Raw genomic sequence first — 18,998 nt, 5'->3', positions numbered from 1 at the left:
GCTGGGACATATGGTTTTAATTCTCTCTGCTATGTCCTTAGAAAGGATCTGCACACCTGGGATACCTTGTAGGATTCACTTTCTGAAAACCTCCCAGATTGCTTTTCAAAGCAGCCATGCCATTTTTTATTCCTCCTGCCAGCTGAAAAGTCAGCTCTTTGGCTTTCTGCCCTCATCAACACGCACTCCTGACTTTTCTGTCCTAACTAGTCCCGAGGATGAGGCTGGATCTTTCTTGCTGTGATTGGAGACCAGGAACTTTCGAAAAGGATGGAGATATTCTCTTTTACATTCCCGGACGCCAAGAGCTTCAAAATTGAGTAGTCTATGCCTGGTAATGGTCTCCTGGAATGCCATTTGGTGGCAGGAGGTGAGGGACAAGAGATCACATGCAAAAGCATCAGTCCGACTCCCAGTCTCAAGCCCTTTTATAATCAGGATCATTCATTCTCGAAAGTGGCACCCTGTGATTTGAACTCCTCCCATTAGGCTTCACCTCTTAGTACTTACATTGGGGGCTAAATTTCCTATACATATCTTTCTAGAGAAACACAAGTAAACTATAACAGTATCTCATTTTCATTTGCTTAGCTTTGATGACTACTGTAGCAAAGAGAATTAAAAAAAAAAAAAAAACCTAAAGATAAAAATGGACAGGGGTAGGGATAGGTTAATCTTCAATTTGATGGCATTTAGAACCAACTGTAAACAAACTTCCAGGAATCTGTGGGGGATTTTCCAGATTAAGTTAATTGAGGTGGGGCATATTCTAAATGTAGGCAGCACTGTCCCACGGGCTGGGTTGCTGACTGAATAAAAAGGAGAAAGGGAACCAAGGGACAACTTTTATCATTCTGTGCTTCTTGACAGGGGGTGCATTGTGACCAACTCTTTCAAGTTTTGGCCACCATAACTTCCCGCCATGGCGGCCTGGCCCTGAGAACTGTGAGCTTGTCAGGTTTTGTTTTGTTTTGTCCCAGCCTTCAGTAACTAATACAGGAGGGAAGGAAGGATTCCTGAGACCAGCAACGTGAACAGACGCTGATGTGAATGAGTAGACTGTATGAGAAAGGACTTAAGAGCCCTTGTGCTTTTTCCCCTGTGATTATTTCTGTGAGAAAAGATCTCAGCACTCACTATGTGCCTAGGGTGGCCTCAAACTCACTCTGCTCCTGCCTAAACTTCTAAAGTGTTTGAGAGCATTGGCCTGAGCCACCACCACCCCTGACCGGGAACCCTTTCTGCTCTCCTCCAAAACTGGGAATTCCTTCATGTGTTAAACAAGCTGGCTTTGCACAAATGATTCTTTTATTTCCTGAGTACAGACATTCTTATGACACTTGAGACAGTTTCTTCTGTAACAAATCGTCCTCTTCTCCCCTAAGCATCCTTTCATGTGCATTTTGGCCAGGATAGATCTTCTCTGAAGTAATTGTTCAAGTCTTTTGTTCATTTTTTTAACGGACCTTTATTTTTTATTGTTGAGTTCTAAGAGTTCTTTATGGAACTCTAGATGCAGTTTCCTTATTAGATACATGGTCTGTAAAAATTTCTCCTAAGCAGCACTCTCTCCTTCCTTCCTTCCTTCCTTTCTCCCTCCCTCCCTTTCTTCCTTCCTCTCCTTGAGACAGAGTCTCCTGTAGAGCCTGCTGCCCTTGGACTGGCTATATAGCTGAGGTTGATCTTGAACCTCCTTCTTCCTATGTCTACCTCCCAAGCACTGGGGTTTTAGACAAGCACTACCATGGCTAGTTTGTATGGTGCTTGGCAACAAACCCAGGATTTTGTGCATGCAAGCAAGCACTCTACCAACCGGGATAGAGCACCATTCCTGTCTTTTCACTGTCTCCATGATGTCCCTTGGCATTCTGCTTTTATCATGGAAAGTATTGTTGTGCTAAAGCCTGTTAAAAAGATTCTCCTCTAAATCTGGGCAGTGGTGGCTCACGCCTTTAATCCCAACCAGCACTCAGGAGGCTGAAGCAGCCAGTACTCTGTCAGTTCAAGGACATATACACCATGGGATGACGATCTTGGCCTCCTGTAGGTATCCATTAGAATGGTCCAGTAAGCAAACAAAGCAATTAATACCGTCTCTTATATTTAGCCAGTATATATTGTTGGAAAATGTGAATATCTGTGGTTGAATAACATTGATCTCATTGCAAGATTAGATTTAAGTAGGAGAAATAGTGATGTATGCAGAAAAATCAAATAATACTAAACAAAAAGGATTCTTTTTTTCTGGATTTTATTTTACATTGTGTGTGTGTGTGTGTGTGTGTGTGTGTGTGTGTGTTATCCAGACTAGCTCCGAACTCTTGAATTCAAGTGGTCTTCCTGCTTCTGCCTCTGGGGTAGTAAGAACTATAATCTCTTGATCTTCCCTAGATTCCGGATGAATTTGGTTTACCATTTATCATCTGTCTAAGCCTTCGGGACAGCTTTACCCAAGATCTATGTGCTAATTGATTTTTCTAGTGATTCCTTAAGTGATTGCCTTCTCTCCACACCCATGAGAGTAAAGTGTAAAGCTTAACTTATACTTCCCTCTGTCTTTGCCTTTGTAGGCTCGAACATACTGAGGCCGCAGGATTTTGTGTGCTTGTTTGTCCCTTTGCTAAGGAACTAAGCTGGTCGGCCAGCATGGAGCCTAGGCTGTAGTGCTGCAGGTCACCGTAAGGTAGCGCTCCTTCAACCTCGGCTCCCACTCTCTACTCCCACCTACCTAAAGGGTCTGGACCGGTTTCTCTTGCAGTTCATCTCTATGGTGTTCGTTGTGGTTGCTTCCGGAAAGGGCGGAGCTTACACTTCCGGTGGGGCCGTCCCTAGAGTAGAGATGGCGGCGACGGCCCCCGAGGTTGTGGCCTCTGGCTCTGGAGAGGCCCGGGAAGAAGCTGAAGCTCCGGGTCCCGCCTGGGATGAGTCTCAGTTACGAAGTTACAGCTTTCCGACCAGGCCCATCCCACGTCTGAGCCAGAGTGACCCTCGGGCGGAAGAGCTCATCGAAAATGAGGTGGGGGGCGGGGCTGCTGCTGAAGGGGTGGAGGAAGGGACCCAGTTAAGGGGAGAGATGGGAAACTGACCGGATTGTGGACAGAGACTTGTGAGGCGGGAAAGAGAGATGGTACGTCAGGAGTGCTTGACAAGAGAAATTGTTTTGTTGTGAATTTGACAAGTACAAACACCGTCGAAAAGAACTTATTAGCTCCTTGGAATTACTTGATTTTTTTTTTTTTTTTTTGATGTTTTTGCTTAGGAGCCAGTGGTGCTGACCGACACAAACCTTGTGTATCCTGCTCTGAAATGGGACCTCGAATACCTGCAGGAGAATATTGGCAACGGAGATTTCTCTGTGTACAGTGCCAGCACCCATAAGTTCTTATACTATGATGAGAAGAAGATGGCCAATTTCCAGAACTTTAAGCCAAGGTCCAACAGGGAGGAAATTAAATTTCATGAGTTCGTTGAGAAACTACAAGCTATACAGCAGCGCGGGGGAGAAGAGCGGTAAGTTGCCCGGTCAGTGGAACTAGGGCATCCATTTTTGTTTGAAGGTGTGGTGGAATTGGGTAAGAAGAGACTGGCATCTCCAGCTTCTGGGTTCCACGAGTGAGTATTCTGTTCCACTCTTCTGGAAGGGCTTTGAGTTCTTGATGGTTCTGTCTAGCTTTATGGATAAGAATAGGGTTAGCCTTGAACTGTGAACCGAATTTCCCGGTTGCCTTGCAGGGTCAGTCGGTTGAGAGAAAGGCATGTCCATGCCTAGGTGGGACGTATAATAAGGCTGAACGCATTCATCCTGTTCAAAGTGAGAAGTCATTGATTCTGCTTGGGAGGACTGTCCCAGGGTTCTAAAAATTCAAGCTCAAAATGAAGATTCTTAAAATTTTTTTTGACTTCTTGGGGGGAAATTGTGTTTTATGTGTGCAGGTGTTTGTTTTTGTTGTTACTGTTTTGGGTTTGTTTGGGGGGCGGGGGCGGGGACGCTCTGGATCTCTGACTGACCTGGAACTTGCAACATAGACCAGGCTGGCCTCAGACACTCTTAAGATCCTTCTGCCTCTGCCCTGAGTGCTGGGATTAAAGGCAAGCATGGATGTTTGCCTGTATGTCTTGCACACTATGTGCATTTAGTGCCCGTAGAGGGCAGAAGGCATTCCATCGTCTGCAAAGGAGTTACAGGCAGTTGTTAACTGCTCTGTGGGTCTTGAGAACTGAACCACAGTCTCCTACTGGAGCTCTTACCTGATGAGCTACCGCTGCATCCCCTTTTGCCATTTAACACCCCCCCCCACACACACACACACAGAGTAAGACAATAATTGTTGGATTTAGCCCTGAAATTGACAGTTTGCAGTCTTGATTCTCAAATACTGTCCTGGCTGGGACAGTTCATCCGGAAAAGTTCAGTGGTTTGTTATGATTTGGGTTAAGGGATATCAGGATACTCTCTAGCTTTCGGTTGATCGGAACACATTGCTTGATACACTGTTTTGTTCCAGTGGTCAAAAATCACTTGCAAGAATGATCCCTTTTTCATCTTTGTTTTTAGTTCCACTTCTGAGGAAAGCCCAGTTATATAGGTTCCAGACAGCGGTCAGTCCCACATTGTAAAATTGTCCCTGGAGAATTACTTTCACTGAGTACTTAATAGTGAATGACTGTCCCACATTTAGTGGGAGTATCTGGAGTACTCTGTAGTAGTCTCCTATCTTGATTCTCTTTCTGTCATCAGAATGTAACTTAAGTGAATAGATTTTAAATGTCTGGGCCAATGAGATGGTTCAGTGGGTAAACGTGCTAAGTGCCAAGTCTGACAGCTTGAGTTAATCCCCAAGACCACCATGGTGGAAGAGGAGAACCAGCTCTCTCACAGGTTGTCTTATGACCTCCGCATGAATACTGAGACTGAGATTTTATAACTCAGTAAATAAGAATATGGTTTGTGGCTTACCTTTATTACTATTATTATTAATAGATGTGTTATACCAGGCAGGGTGGTGCATGTGTGTAATTGAGGTGCTCAAAAGGTAGAAACAAAAGAATCAGGAATTCAGGGCCAGCCTCTCTTATTGTGAGAGTGCCTAGGAGGCTCCTTGTAGCTAGTTTTCCAAGTTACTGAGATTTCTAATTCATGTTACCATAACTGTTAGAATCTTAGGTAGTGAAGCCCCTTATTTTCACTCATGTTTGTCCTGGGTCGTATCATCTTGTTGATTCCCAGACACAAGTTATCCCAGTAGTTGCAGTTGGATATAGCAAAGGGAAGAGCAGAGCAGTGAGGGTTACTTCCTAAGGCCATCCTTGGAAGCAACACAAGTCCTTCTGTGACATTTTATCAGTCAAACCAAGTTCTCCCACAAAGAAGGGCAGCTGGTGAACAGCGTTAGAATTAGCCACGGTGACCATCAAGGGCAGAGGAGGTGTGTCAGATCCTCACAGACTTTGTAGATAGGCTTCCAGGGAACTAACTTGTGTGAAGTTTCCAAGTGCTTGGACCTTTTTATGTGAAACCTTGAATTCTTAGGTAGTCTGTGCCATGATCAGAGGGTTAAAAATCATATCTTTGAAGAGCTTGTTGTATGAGCAGAGCTCAGACAAGGAGAAAGAACTCAGCTCTGTGACTACTGTTCAACTACTTGCATGACTACAACTGCTCTGTTGGAGATGCTAGTAACAGCCTTGAGTTTCCAGGTGTATAGAGGTGCTACCAAGGACCAATCACTTAAACTGATGGGGCTTTTTTCTTGGGGAGTGTAGGTTGTATCTGCAGCAAACACTCAATGACACCGTGGGTAGAAAGATTGTCATGGACTTCTTGGGTTTTAACTGGAACTGGATTAATAAACAACAGGGAAAACGTGGCTGGGGGCAGCTGACCTCTAACCTGTTGCTCATCGGCATGGAAGGTAAGAAATGCTTCTAAAACCATGGCTTTGCATCCTGCAAACCTGGTGTTTGTTTCTTTCTTTCTTCCTTTCTCTTTCTCTCTCCCTCCCTCCTCCCCTCCCTCCCTCCTCCTCCTCCTTCTCTTTCTCTCTCTCTCTTTCTTTCTTTCCAGGTATGTGACATTACACCCAGACAAATATTTTTTTAAGATTTATTTATTTAGTGTATATGAGTACACTGTAGCTGTCTTCAGACACACCACAAGAGAGCACCAGATCCCATTACAGATGGTTGTGAGCCACCACCTGGTTGCTGGGAATTGAACTCGGGACCTCTGGAAGAACAATCAGTGCTCTTAACCGCTGAGCCATCTCTCCAGCCTTCAAACTTGATTTCTAATCCTGTCTCTGCTACTTATTAGCCCCTTGCCTGTGAACTGGTGTCTTCATCTGCAGAAGGACAAGATAACATTTTATAAATAGCTACCACAGTTGGATGAGATAATGGATGTTTAAGTCGTTTGGATAATGCCATGCAGTCTTGAAGAAGTTCTTTTCCTTTCTCAGTTGTGCCTTGAGTGCAGATGCTGAGATAGGGAGGCCTGTGAAATGCTGCCGTGTTCCACTGCACTGCAGGATGTTAAGGGGATGCATCCTGTACAGATGGAAACAGTTTAAAAAACGGTCTCACTGTGTAGCTCTGGCTGGCCTGAAACTCAGTATATAGACCAGGGAGGCCTTGAATTCACAGAGATCCACCTGAGTGCTGGGATAAAAAAAGGCATGTGCCAACATTCCTGGCAGAAGCAATTTTTCTATTATGGTGAAATCTTATCTCTTGAATACATATTTATGGAGTTCAAAATTGAAAGGATATAAATTGGTGTTAGCCATCAGTCTTCTCCCCTTACACTCAGCTTCTAGGTTTTTTTCTCTAGAGACGCTTCATGGCATACTCATTTGTGTTTCTTGCTGGGAATTTTTATATGTACACAAGTAAATATGTAAATGTGTTTAGGTTTTTTAAAATGGTTTTTAAATTTTCAATCATGTGTGTGAATGGTTTGTGTACATGTATGTATATGTATATGTAAATATGTATGTATACGCACCTTCTGTATGGTGCCAGGTGGATATAAGAGGGCAGTGGATCCCCTCAAACTGGAGTTAGGGTGGTTGTAGGCCATCATGTGGATGCTAGGAATCGAACAGTGCTCCTTTGCAAAAGCAACAAGTGCTCCAAACTACTGAGCCACCTCTAGCCCTTTGGTTTTTGTTTTGGGTGGAAAGATGTGTTTAAGCACTGCTTGGGAGAAGGACCACTTGCTGGGCGGGGTTATTATCTTTCAGTGTCCAGCACCAGCTCAGCGCTAGACCATCAACAGCTGTGTACCGATTGCTGCGTGAACTTGAACAGAAACAGAATAATGCCATTGACCTGACTGAACCCTAAGTCTCTTCTCATCTGACTGGCATTTCCTCAGATTTGGACTTTTGATAGCACTATTAAAGAGGTTTCTCACATTGCAGCTTATGACTTGACACTCACCTGCCCCTTTAAAGCCAACTTTGGCATTTTAGAAAAAAATACAGTTCCACTTTCCTTGGCTCTGGGTTAACCCCTAGCTTGCCTCTGCTGTGGCCAGGTTCTGGGAAGGAGGTGCCTCTGGTAGAGATTTGAGGGCTACTTGAGGATGCATTTGGATTGTCCATAGTAGGAAGGCAGCCATTTTGGCACACTAGATGTGTAGTTTGTGACAGGATTTCACTATGTATCCCTGGTTGGCTATAAACATACTGTGTATCTCAGGGTAGCCTCACACTCACACAGTGCCTCTGCCCAGCCTTCCTAGTGCTAGGATTTCAGCTGGCACCACCACGTTCTCTAGGCTCAGATTGTACAGAAGGTTCAGCTGTGACCTTAGTTACACAGGAGAAGATGGAGGGTGCATTAGGGCAGAACTAATTCAAGGTAGCAGTATATGTATGTGTATCTATACATTTAAGCTTGTGATACTGGGGATTGTCATAGATCCTTGTGCATGCTGGCAAGTGCTGTACCATTAAGTTATCCCAGCTGGTTTAAAAACATTTTCATGCTAAATCAGGGTCTTGCTAGGTTGTCTGTGCTGGCTTTGAAATTATGATCCTCCTGCTTCAGACTCTTTAAGTTGTTGGAATCACAGCCCTGCATTATAAGAGCTGGCTGAAGTGACATTCTAAGCAATATCTTAAATTCTGCCGCCCTCTTCAGTAATTTAGTAACCTTTCCCTCCCTGAGAATTAGCAGCCCAGTGTTACTCTGAGCAGTGCTGTATCTCACTGGTGTGAGGTGAGAACCGCAGTTTCGAGTCTCTGGCTCCAGAAGAACTCCTCAGAGGAGAGTGCGCCCCATCAGTTCCAGTCCCGCAGTCGTCTCTGATTGCTCTGCTGCCCTTGGATTTTTGCCATAGTCAGGAAGAACGTAAGCTTGTTGCCTGTCAGACGTATTTTGTGAACTCTTGCTGCCAGTAAGGGCATCAGCCACCATTGAGCATCGTTTCCTTGCCCAGTGATGGTTGCTTGAGTTTACTACTCATAAACTGGAACACTTGACTGAGTGACCACTTACTGGGACGACAGCTAGCTGCACTAGGCTGTATCTGCCTTTCACCTGTGCAGTGGGAGCCACCACCTCAGCTAAGAAAATGTCTGTTTTGGTTTTTTTGCAGGAAATGTGACACCTGCTCACTATGATGAGCAACAGAACTTTTTTGCCCAGATAAAAGGCCATAAGAGATGCATCTTATTTCCTCCGGATCAGTTCGAGTGCCTCTATCCATACCCCGTGCATCACCCCTGTGACAGGCAGAGCCAGGTGAGCTTCTGTGGTCTGAAGAGGGTGTGGAACTCCAGGTTCTAGGAATGCCTTTGAGATCAGAGGCTGGAATATCTTTGCCCTTCCTTTTGGGGGTGTTTCAGGTCTGCTTTACCACTGGTCTTGTTCTACAAACAAGCCCAGAGAATAATTTCATAGTATAGCCTACATGTTCTAGGCTCCTGTGATGATCCCAGATATTTGTAAGTATAAACAGAGCTAATTGTTGGGAACAAATTCCATCATTAATGTTGGGAGACTTAGATTCCTTAATTTGGTTTTGGTTTTGGCTTTTTTGTTTGTTTTTTTGCCTCGGTTTCATCAGTTACAAATGCCTCCACCCACTTTAACAACCATTCTCTTTTATTGTGAATGCTTCTTTTTGATAGGGAGATAGGTAAATAAATATTTTCTGGGTGTGAGTGTTTTGCCTGCACATAAGTATTTGCACCATGTGTACGCCTGGTGCCTATGGATGTCAAAAGAGGACGTAGTATCCCCTGGAACTGGAGTTACAGATGTTATAAGGCCACCATGTAGGTGTGGGAACCAAACCTGGCTTCTCTGCAAAAGCAGCATGTACTCTTCTTAACTGCTGAACCATTTCTTCAGCTCCTGACATCCTCTTGAGGAGAAAGATGCCTTGCTAATTCATGTAGCAGTTGTCTGGTTAGACTTTGGGGGAAAGGTTTGGGTAATGGCTTTTGAGGAGTTCTTCAGAGCTCAGGGGCACTGAAGTCTATAGTGTGACATATGAGCATGGACTTCCTTAGGTTGTTCTCTGAGAGGCCAGCTAATGTCCATTGTGTCCCCTGTGTACAAACTGAAAAATTTTTTAAAGTCTTTTCTTTTTTAAGTTGTCATAGCAATCACTTGATTGACCTTTGACCTTTTTTTTTTTTTTTTTTTTTTTGACCCTTAGGTGGACTTTGACAATCCTGACTACGAGAGTTTCCCCAATTTCCGGAACGTGGTTGGTTATGAAACAGTGGTTGGCCCTGGTGATGTTCTTTACATCCCGATGTACTGGTGAGGAGGCTAGGGCTGGGGGCCTCTTAATGCCTCATTTCCCGTTTCCAGAAAGCTTTATTTGCGTCCCTTCTCAGTTGTGGCAGGATTACCTACCTGCAGGAAGATTAGCATGTCCAGACTGAGCACACTGAGCACAGAGGACAGCTCTCTCTCAAGAAAGGAAGTCAACTCTCAAATCCAAAGAGATCCGTGTTCTCTATACCACCTGTTCGTTATTTGGAGACTGAATACAGCACCCCCCAGCCTACTGTGTATTTCACAGGATGAGCATAAAGCACCCGTCTTCACTCTTCTTTAACTGAACTATACAAGGTTTTCATCCTTGTCTCTAGAAAGTAAACAGGACCTCTTCCCCCCCCCTTTTTTTTCCTTTTTCTTTTTAATAGGTGGCACCACATAGAGTCATTACTAAATGGGGGAATTACCATCACTGTGAACTTCTGGTATAAGGTGAATATTAGTGTTTATTGTTGTTGTTGTTGTTGGTATATACACACACATACAGAGGTGTGTGTGTCCATATGGAAGTGGATCGGGGGTGAAGTAGCTACAGGATTGTAAGTGGTTTGGGCTGGGCTGGGATTGTTGATTATCCCTGGAAGTGATTTGCAGGGAGATGGAAAAGAATAAAATTGAACTGTTTTTTTTTTTTTTTTTAGAAGGGAGGCTGGGGCTAGAGAGGTAATGCTGCAAGCCTGGTTAAAGGTAGTTCCTGAGCTCTTGCTTCCTTTGTAGGGGGCTCCCACCCCTAAGAGAATTGAATATCCTCTCAAAGCTCATCAGAAGGTAGCCATCATGAGAAACATTGAGAAAATGCTTGGAGAGGCCTTGGGAAACCCACAAGAGGTAAGGGCTGACATTCTCTGTAGCTCTTGTGTTTCAGCAGCTGCTGTCTTCTCCATAGAGTTGATTTGTATATTTAGGAAATGAGAGCAGGGCTTGACTGGCGGATCCATTATAATCTGTTCCATGCTAGTAGTAATGTCTGCCTTAGGGCGTATGTGCCATCTGGGGACCCCTGAGCGGATTCTTATGGAAAGGGAAGTGTGTAATAAGGCATCTCCTTGTGCTCTCCCAGCTGGGACAGGGCTGCTCTAGGTGGTGTTGAGTCCTGCTTCTCACCCAGGTACATTACTGTTCACTGGATAAAAGAGGGAGACTCGCCTTACCTCCTTCCTATGGTTAGCTTCGACATTAGAGGTGCCTGTGGGGTTGAGAGTACAGTACTAACTGCAGATGGCCTTGGTTGAGGATGGAGAAGCATTTAAGATTCTTCAGCGCATTGGAGAAACCTGCAGACATACTTTCAGGTGTTTGGGGTTATTAGCTCCTCAGACCATTTTCTGTCTGCTTGGAGATACACGGGGTATTATAAAAGGGAAGGAAAAATAACCTAGACCTCCAGAGAGTCATCGCTCTAAATAAACTAGACCTCCAGAGAGTCTTCGCTCTAGAATACTAAGCTGGACATTTAGGAAAGTCGATTAGAAAACTTACAAGATGTGACAATCATTTGTCCCTGCTCTTAACTGGTTATTGTATGTCTCCAGACATACCCAGTCCTGTGCTAGGATCAGGAGGTAGGAGGTTCTGACTGGCTTCTCATATCTCTTTACAGGTGGGGCCTTTGTTGAACACCATGATTAAAGGCCGTTACAACTAACCTGCCAGAGGGCAAGGCCTCCTGCCAGGTGACTGCTATCCTGTCCACATGCTTCGGTGATGAGGACAGGACACTCCAAGCACTAGTATTGCACGCTGCACTTAATGGACTGGACTCTTGCCATGGCCCTGGAGGCAGGTGTCTGAGGCGAGGCAGGGTAGTTGACTCCACTCCCATTTGGAAAGATTTCTCACCCTTGCCTCTTGAGCCCCAGAACCTTCCCTCTTTGCCCCCTGAAGTCCTGCATTTAGTGTGTGGAGTCCCAGCTTCTGGTTGTAATCATGTCTGTGTTAGTCTGTTAACCTCAGGGTGTGTGTGTGTACATGTGTGCATATGCATGTGTGTATACACACACATGCATGTATCTGTTCCTTGTTCCCTTTTCCTGGGTCAGGATGTCACTTCTGGCTCTTAGCTCCTGTCTCCTGAAGCCTCAGTGCCTCAGCCTGGGAGGGGAGATGCTCCTGTATCCCTACCTACAACATCTGGGCTGTGGTGCCAGAATGAATCTGCACATCAGTCTGCCTTCTGCCAGTGTTTGAGGCATAGTCAGTGTGCAAACCAGGTGGCAATAGCTGCTGGGACCCTAACAGGACATTGAGAAAGAAGGAGGCTTATCTTTGGGAGCCTAGGTAGCCTTCTAGAGAAAGAGGATTAGATAGGATTCCAGTTGAGAACTACATGCTCAAGCCATACATAGAAGGAAAACTTGGGGACCTAAAAACAGAGGATTGTGCATATGTCCAAATACAGGCAGATGCAGCTGTTCTCTTTCAGTACCAGCTCTTGTCCCTGTGCTGCATTGAGGGGATTCTAGCTCTGACTTCTTTGGGCTCCAGGGGTATGAACCTCTGCATGTGTGTGTACATATCTGCACACTTGTATGTATGTGTGTTCACACTTGCCATCCCTTTTGCTTACTAAGGTTCTCTACTGCTTACATTGTCCAATGTGACAGTATAGTGTGAACTGCCTGACTTAGCCTATAGCTTTTAAACTCGGATTTTAGCCATCCTTTCTTGGTCAGATCTTACTACAGCCTACCTAAAGCTGACTGGCTCAAGCCTCCAGGTCCTATGTCTTTCCTTGTCCAGGCTACATCCCCTGCTCCTGCTGAGCTTCCTGGCTGAGTAGATGAAATGGGGTCAAATGTAGGCAGCTAACTCAATACCTTTCATCCACCTCAGGGCAAGGGAAAAAATGTTCTCTTGGCTCTTAGAGCCAGCGCCTCTGCCAGACCCAACAAAGCGTCACATAACAGCTGGAGCAGAACTGGTAGAGCTTGGAGATAGAATTTACTTTTCTGTTGGTAGCTATTTATGGGAACCCTCCTCAGGGCTGCAGCTCATAGCTGGGCAGCTCAACGTTACACAGCAGAGTGCCATCACTCACATCTGTTAAGAGGGAATGGGCCCCTGAGCTTGGCAGACTGGTGGCCCTGTGTCCACTTACCTCAAGTCCCTTCTCCATCATCCTTTTCTCTAAAATCTGAGTTGGAAGTCTGATTTTACTCTTTTGTCACTTTTTATTCCCCTTCCCTGTAGATTTGACCTCCAGTGTCAAAGCTGGGTCTTAGCCCCCTGAAGCTCAGCTTACAGTGCCCCATGGACTGAAAAGATGCATGTGTATGCTTGCGCACCTCTGTGTGCATTAGGGGAAGAATCTTTAGTACCCCGTTTCTGGGGGCTCTGATGCAATGTGGGTATGCAGACCTGGCACCTCTGGTACCTTCTTGAGCATAGCTCTTTCAGTACAGCCAGTGCTGGACAATGGGACTGCAGTAAACTCATGCCTCCATCTCTTAGGAAAGAGCAAGGCAGAGTAGCATCAGTTTGGCCACCATGGCAGATTTTCATTCTCAGCAGATCTGTGTTCCTGGCTCTGCCCTCAAAGGTGTCAGGAGGGTGTGGCAGGGAATCTGGATCTGCTTGGTTGATCCTTCAGTGTACTCTGCCTCTCACAGGTCTGACCTAGGGTGGCTGGGGCAAGGAAAGAAAAGGTGAGCTTTGGGGCCATCACAGGATTGGACCTTGATGATGTTCCTGATTTTAGACACTTGATGTGGTGTACTTATTGCTTTTAGCTCTGTCACTCACAATGCTGTGTGGTAGCTTCTTTCTTCACAGATGAGGAAACTGCTTAGAGAGTAGGTGAAGAGTGGTAGTCAGGGTCAGACCTAAAGCTGTTTGGATATAAACCCACCCTTCCCCTGCTCCTCCATTTCTTCCAAATGCTGTTGGTTCTCTACCTCACCTCAAGCCTTGTTCCCTAGGCAGTGTGCAGACAGGCTCAGGCAAGAGGGTGTGGAAGGGTGAAAGACTTTGGGCTCCAGCTAGAGACATGGGAAAGCTGCCTGGAAAGCATCTTAATAAGCGAAGGGTTCTGGGAAGAATGAGCTCTGGCTCTGATAGGGGAGGGGTGCTGTGTACTCTTGCAGTAGGTCCCAAAGCTCTTCTCAACACGCCTCTGCATGCTTTGGGTAGCTCTAGGTCACTTGATTCATGTTCTGCTGGGCCACTTCCTCCTGGGGATGACATGCAGATGTCACTTAGGTTAGGGTTGTTGAGGCTCCATTTGTACTTGCAGCTGCAGAAGCATTGCTACACTGTCTACTCATTCTAGCCAGCAACATGGGAGTCAGACATGCCAAGGAAGGTGGAGACTTGGGCTTGTCCAGGGGTCAGCCATGTTGCAAGCTCTCATGTTTATACCAGCAGTACAGTAAAAACTACTGTTTTGTGAAGTCAAATATTTGCTGGGGGGTTGGAGTTATGGGGTGGAGGAGGGGCTGTTCTGGGCATCAGTTGAGCAGATGCCCAGGATGCCTGGGGGAGACCAGCTTCCCCTACAAATCAGAGCTCTAAATTACAAGGTTTTTACCAACGCGAACAGTTGGGGGAAGTCGTCTGCTCTCATTTGCGTAATGGTTTCTGTCACTGGTGATTAGACACAGGATGAAGGAAAAGAAATTTGACAATTAGGAATGAGCCATCATTAATCTGAATCTGTTAGGAGACAGAGAGAGGAAGGATCCTTACTAGTGGGCTAACCCAGTATGGGGAGACACTCCCTATCTCTGACCCCAGAATCTTCTGGGCCAAGTACCCTTTTGGAGTTCCCACAAGTGTGGTAGAGCTTGCATGCCTTCATAGACTAGAAGTCCAGTCCCAGCTTGAGGTGGATTTGCAAACAGACATCTTTCTGCATGAGCCAGTGAGGTTAAAGGTAGATGAGTAAGTATGTGGTGGGCACAAGCCCTGGTACAGTAACAGTAGGCTAGTTATGTGTGCTTAGTTACAGGAAGTGTTTCTGTAGTAGTCAACACTGTGAGCTCCACGTGTGACAAGGATCAGTCACTTCCTAGCACTTGACCTTGTGCAGGAAACCTGATCTTTATCAAACCCCAGACACTGGTGGAAGTTAGAAAGGAAGCCCTGTGAAGAGTAGCAGAACCTAGGTGTGTGCAGGGAGGGGTTGTGAGGAAGAGCTGAATACAGTACAGTCTGTTGGGAGGAGACTCATCCTCAAGCCTCTCAGCAACATTAACTTTGGATCAGTGAGTCATGGCTGTGGGAACATTCAGGTTCCTGGCTCAGTGACCCAGTGATGTGGCTATCAAAAAGGTCTGGAGAATCCACCTTAGATCTTCCAGTGTTTGAGATTTACCTCACCACTCACCCCCTGTTCCTTCAAAAGCCTAAGAGTATTAATCTGTACCAAGTAGTAGTCCTCACCATTAGTGTGTTCCTTAGACCCCAGGCCCCTTCAAGGCTTGGGGAGGGGGCTCCTCTGTCTCCTTTCATAATGTGAACTTCTCAAGGATGGTGCTATCTCAGTCCTTGTTAAGTTCCCTACCTCTGTTGTCTTTCATCCTTCAAAACTTGGTGCAGAATTTAGTAAGGGCTACCAGCAGTGACCCTCTGACCAGTTTTACCTAGATGGGCAGGTATGAGATGGTAGAAGTAGCTCAGGGTTGTAGCGGCCCAGGTCTTTCCAGTTCCCAGTTCTCTTGGTGTCCTCTTAACCCATCTCGAAGTGGATCCTTGAGCTTTCTCCTACCCAGGCTCTCAGTGGCCTCTTTACCAAGGCTCTTTTCCTCAGAGAAGCTCCCTGGCTCCAAGTGCTGGGCAGCTTGGCTGGAGGAGCCCTCTCTACAGGGTTTCTCTCTGTCCCTGCTTCACTCCTGACCTCAGGTAGCTCTGTTGCTGTGTGTCCTTCCGCTCTGCCCACTTGCCACTCCTTTGTCTTTCCATGCTGGTTCATTGTCTCACTATGGTGGTCCTTTATACTTCAGCCAGCTCTGTTTAACTGTAGACCCACAGGGAGCCCCGTTTAGCACTTTGGGGAACATCTCTGGAGGAACAGGCTCAGAAACTGGTGTCCTCAAGGCCCATGGGCCTGTGATTAGTGATGCCTTGGAGACAACTGGGGAGGGACCTGGAGAGTGAAGGACTTAGTGAGGAGACTGAGAAAGAGGCCGGGCTTGGGAAACCAGGGTGGCAAGAGGGAGCTTTGTGTTTCCATCTGAGTGTGTCCTCGTGCCTTAGGGTCCAGCAGTTCAGGGATGAGGGACATTTCTGAATGTCTCCTAATTTCTCTCAGGTCTTTGGCTCAGTGTCACCAAAATTTGACAGACCCCTATGTTCCTGAGCTTGCTAGAAGGGAAGCAGCATATTGAGTAGTCTGGTGTCAAGAGGAGGACTCCCATGAGAAAGGCTGGGATGGTGGGGGGTCAAGAGAAAGGGTCCAGTGGTCAGCTTATTACCGGATGACTCTCCATTCCTCCAAGAGAATAAGTACAACAGCTGAGTCAAGTTAATTTAAAACTGCCCACCCCTCTTCACCTAAAATCTGTTCTCATTTTGGGAAGGAATGTGTGTCCTTAATTTTCAAGGGAAAACAGTCTAGTGTTTAGAAGTATGTGTCTGGGGTCTGGTCCCTTTGGTACATTTCTAGCTTACTACTTACCAGCTGGGTTTGACCTTGGTTGATTCATTTAACCTGAGTCTCAGTTTCCTTTACAATAATGACTTGTGGGGGTGGGGGTTTGAAAATATCTACCTCAGGGTTGCTGGATTAACTGAAATAATGTCTGTAAAGCTTTAGCACAGTGCCTGGCAAGCACTTAATAAATGGCTGTGGTGGTGGTTTATAGTATGTGACTTATTTTTAAAACTTGGCTTCAGTGATGTATAAGATTTTCAGCAACTCATCCTCTCTAAACCCTCTCTAAACCCTGATGAGACGCTTAGTTCTGAGCCCCTCACGACATGCTTGCAGCTCAGTTGCTCCTCATTCCGCTTGGAGAACCTATTGCCTCTCATAAGAGGCACTGGCATAGGTGTGAGCACCTACCCAACTCATGTGTCACAAGGACCTGTTGCACTCCCTTCTAAATTCCTCTGGAAGAGAGTATGACAGCTGAGGCCCCTGTGGTTCAGTTTATGACATTCTGTGTGTTAAAATGACAAGTGTGTTAAGATTGCTCGAGGGCATAGGTATTCAAATTGAAGAAAATGGGTGGGTGTTAACGTACTGTTTGTTAAGTGCTTCTGTTCCAGGCACTGTGCTAGTCCCTTGCACTGAGTGCTCTCCATTCAGTAGGGGAGTTAGGATGCATGCGGACAAGCACCTCACCCAACTTGGATACCCACAGCCGGTAGACCTTCTATAGAGTGATACAGCCTGAACTGATAACGGAAGACACCTAGCTACTTGGGTTGCAGGAAAAGTAGAAGGCATGTTTCTGCACGACTTTCTCTTATACCTAGTCAAAAGAGTTTGCCAGAGAAAGAACCAGATTTACTAATATGAAAAGAATAAAACCCTTTGTTTAGTCACATAAATCAGGCAATCTGTAGTTGCTGGCCTGAATTTGTTGTGAAGGGTAGATAACTCGGATTTGACCATTCAAGGTGCCCTACTGTCCTCACGTACAGCCTAGCTGCTGCTAATCAGGTTACTCAGGCTTCATCCTGAAATTTAGTGGGATTTCCAGCACCTCCCACAATGGACTCTGAACCACCTCTGACTACCTCCCTTTGTCCTAATGGTGCCAGACTTTGATGGGTCCCTCTACAGCTATGCAACCTCTCCAGGTTCTAGCACTAACCCCATCAGGGAAGATGCTTTATGCTAAGCCATCCCTCTGGGCAGCAGGGCATTTAGAGTCACCTGCAGTCACCTCTTTTATGTAACTCTGGCTTCTGGCCTTGGCTGTCTTCCTCATTACACCAGCCAAATTTATTGGTTTATTCTTTTTGCTTAAGACCTGTTCACTCATTAAGGTCAACCCTGTCTTTAGGGAAGCTCTGTACATTAACCCAAAATCTCTCTCTCTCTCTCTCTCTCTCTCTCTCTCTCTCTCTCTCTCTCTCTCTCTCTCTCTCTCTCTCTCTGTGTGTGTGTGTGTGTGTGTGTGCGTGCCAGTTTTTTGTTCTACTTGCGTATATATTGTGTAGTGTAGGGAAGACGTTGAGAATGATGAGTGCACACTGGGTCTGTCATTCTGCACAACTTTGGGTAAATGACAAATTGCCTGGACTTGACCTCTTCATAACTGCACTCTGTGACGGTTACACAAAGCTTCCTTCCCAGAGTGGATCTCTTCTCTGTCTAGCTTCCCAGCTAGGTCCTGTGGCAGTCCTAAGGTGTGCCTAGTTGTCGATGCCTGAACAGAGCACGGGGTGAGCATCGACTCCTGCTCCAGGCTCCCTTCCCCTTGTCGGTGACTTCCAGCTCTATCAAGAGTTCATTTCTACACTATATAAATACAGGACCATAGTCAATACATCAGACCTATTTTCCCCTCTTCAGGAATAAGGATAATTGCTTGAAGGTTTGTACTAGCTGGTGACAGTACTCAGGGGATGGAAGGAGACACCAATGTGTGCACGGTGTCACAGTAGGGCCACAGTGGTGCAAAGCTGTCACAGGCTGTTGTGCTAGTCTGCAGGCAGGTCACCCAGGCTAGAAGATGTTGCTTCTGCATATCTTTAAAATTTCACTTCTGACATAGCCGTTGCTCTCCCAGGGACTTGCGTGATACGCTGCCGTGTGTGAGTCTGAGTCCCCACTTAACCACTTCCTAACTAACCTTAACTTCTCAGGGCCCCAGCTTCCTGATTTGGTCTGAAATAACAGGTAGCTTGCAACATCGAGGGTTTGTGTGGGGACCTTCAGACCCAGCTCAGGGTGGGCACTTGGGAAATGTGCCTCATTATGAGAACTGTAGTGCTCTGTGGGTGCAGGAAGAACATCTGTTGATAGCAGAACTTTTACTCTACCCTGATTCTCCAGGTCCAGTTCCCAGAGTTCACACAGAAGAGGTGTTGTACTTAAGGTGAAGAAAGAAAAATAGAGACCATAAGGTGGTGGAGGGGACTGGAAATCCGTAAGGCAGGACTGGGGTCAAAGATGGTTCTGCCAGGATAGGGTCTCAGGGAGCAGGGATGGAGACCCAGACCTGTTGAAGGGGCAAGAGGACCAAGAGGGTGTGTGTGCAGGCCACAGCTGTTGGGTGGGAAGACCTTAAGTGTCAAGGGAAGATGGGTGG

General features: G+C 46.1%; 1 protein-coding gene across 1 annotated transcript; it reads left to right on the top strand.

Moving 5' to 3' along the window:
* Positions 1-2,829: 2,829 nt before the first annotated feature.
* Positions 2,830-16,594, top strand: HIF1AN (hypoxia inducible factor 1 subunit alpha inhibitor). Its single transcript, XM_080912071.1, has 8 exons — positions 2,830-3,016; positions 3,260-3,510; positions 5,764-5,912; positions 8,603-8,748; positions 9,671-9,777; positions 10,167-10,230; positions 10,516-10,626; positions 11,399-16,594. Exons 1-8 carry the CDS (start codon positions 2,840-2,842, stop codon positions 11,441-11,443), a joined length of 1,050 nt encoding a protein of 349 aa, XP_080768197.1. The 5' UTR covers positions 2,830-2,839; the 3' UTR covers positions 11,444-16,594.
* Positions 16,595-18,998: the final 2,404 nt, after the last annotated feature.

This window comes from Micromys minutus, assembly GCF_963924665.1.
Source record: "Micromys minutus genome assembly, chromosome: 2".
In the NCBI taxonomy this organism is placed as follows: domain Eukaryota; kingdom Metazoa; phylum Chordata; class Mammalia; order Rodentia; family Muridae; genus Micromys; species Micromys minutus.
Note: the sequence above shows the minus strand (reverse complement) of the source record. Positions and strands in the feature narration are given on the sequence as shown.

What these genes read in the sequence shown, in the direction of transcription:
- HIF1AN (XM_080912071.1), top strand. Translation starts at nt 2,840, where the DNA reads ATGGCGGCGACGGCCCCCGAGGTTGTGGCCTCTGGCTCTGGAGAGGCC. An exon ending in CAGCGCGGGGGAGAAGAGCG is followed by an intron (nt 3,511 to 5,763) that starts GTAAGTTGCCCG and finishes TGGGGAGTGTAG; the next exon opens with GTTGTATCTGCAGCAAACAC. An exon ending in CTGTGAACTTCTGGTATAAG is followed by an intron (nt 10,231 to 10,515) that starts GTGAATATTAGT and finishes CTTCCTTTGTAG; the next exon opens with GGGGCTCCCACCCCTAAGAG.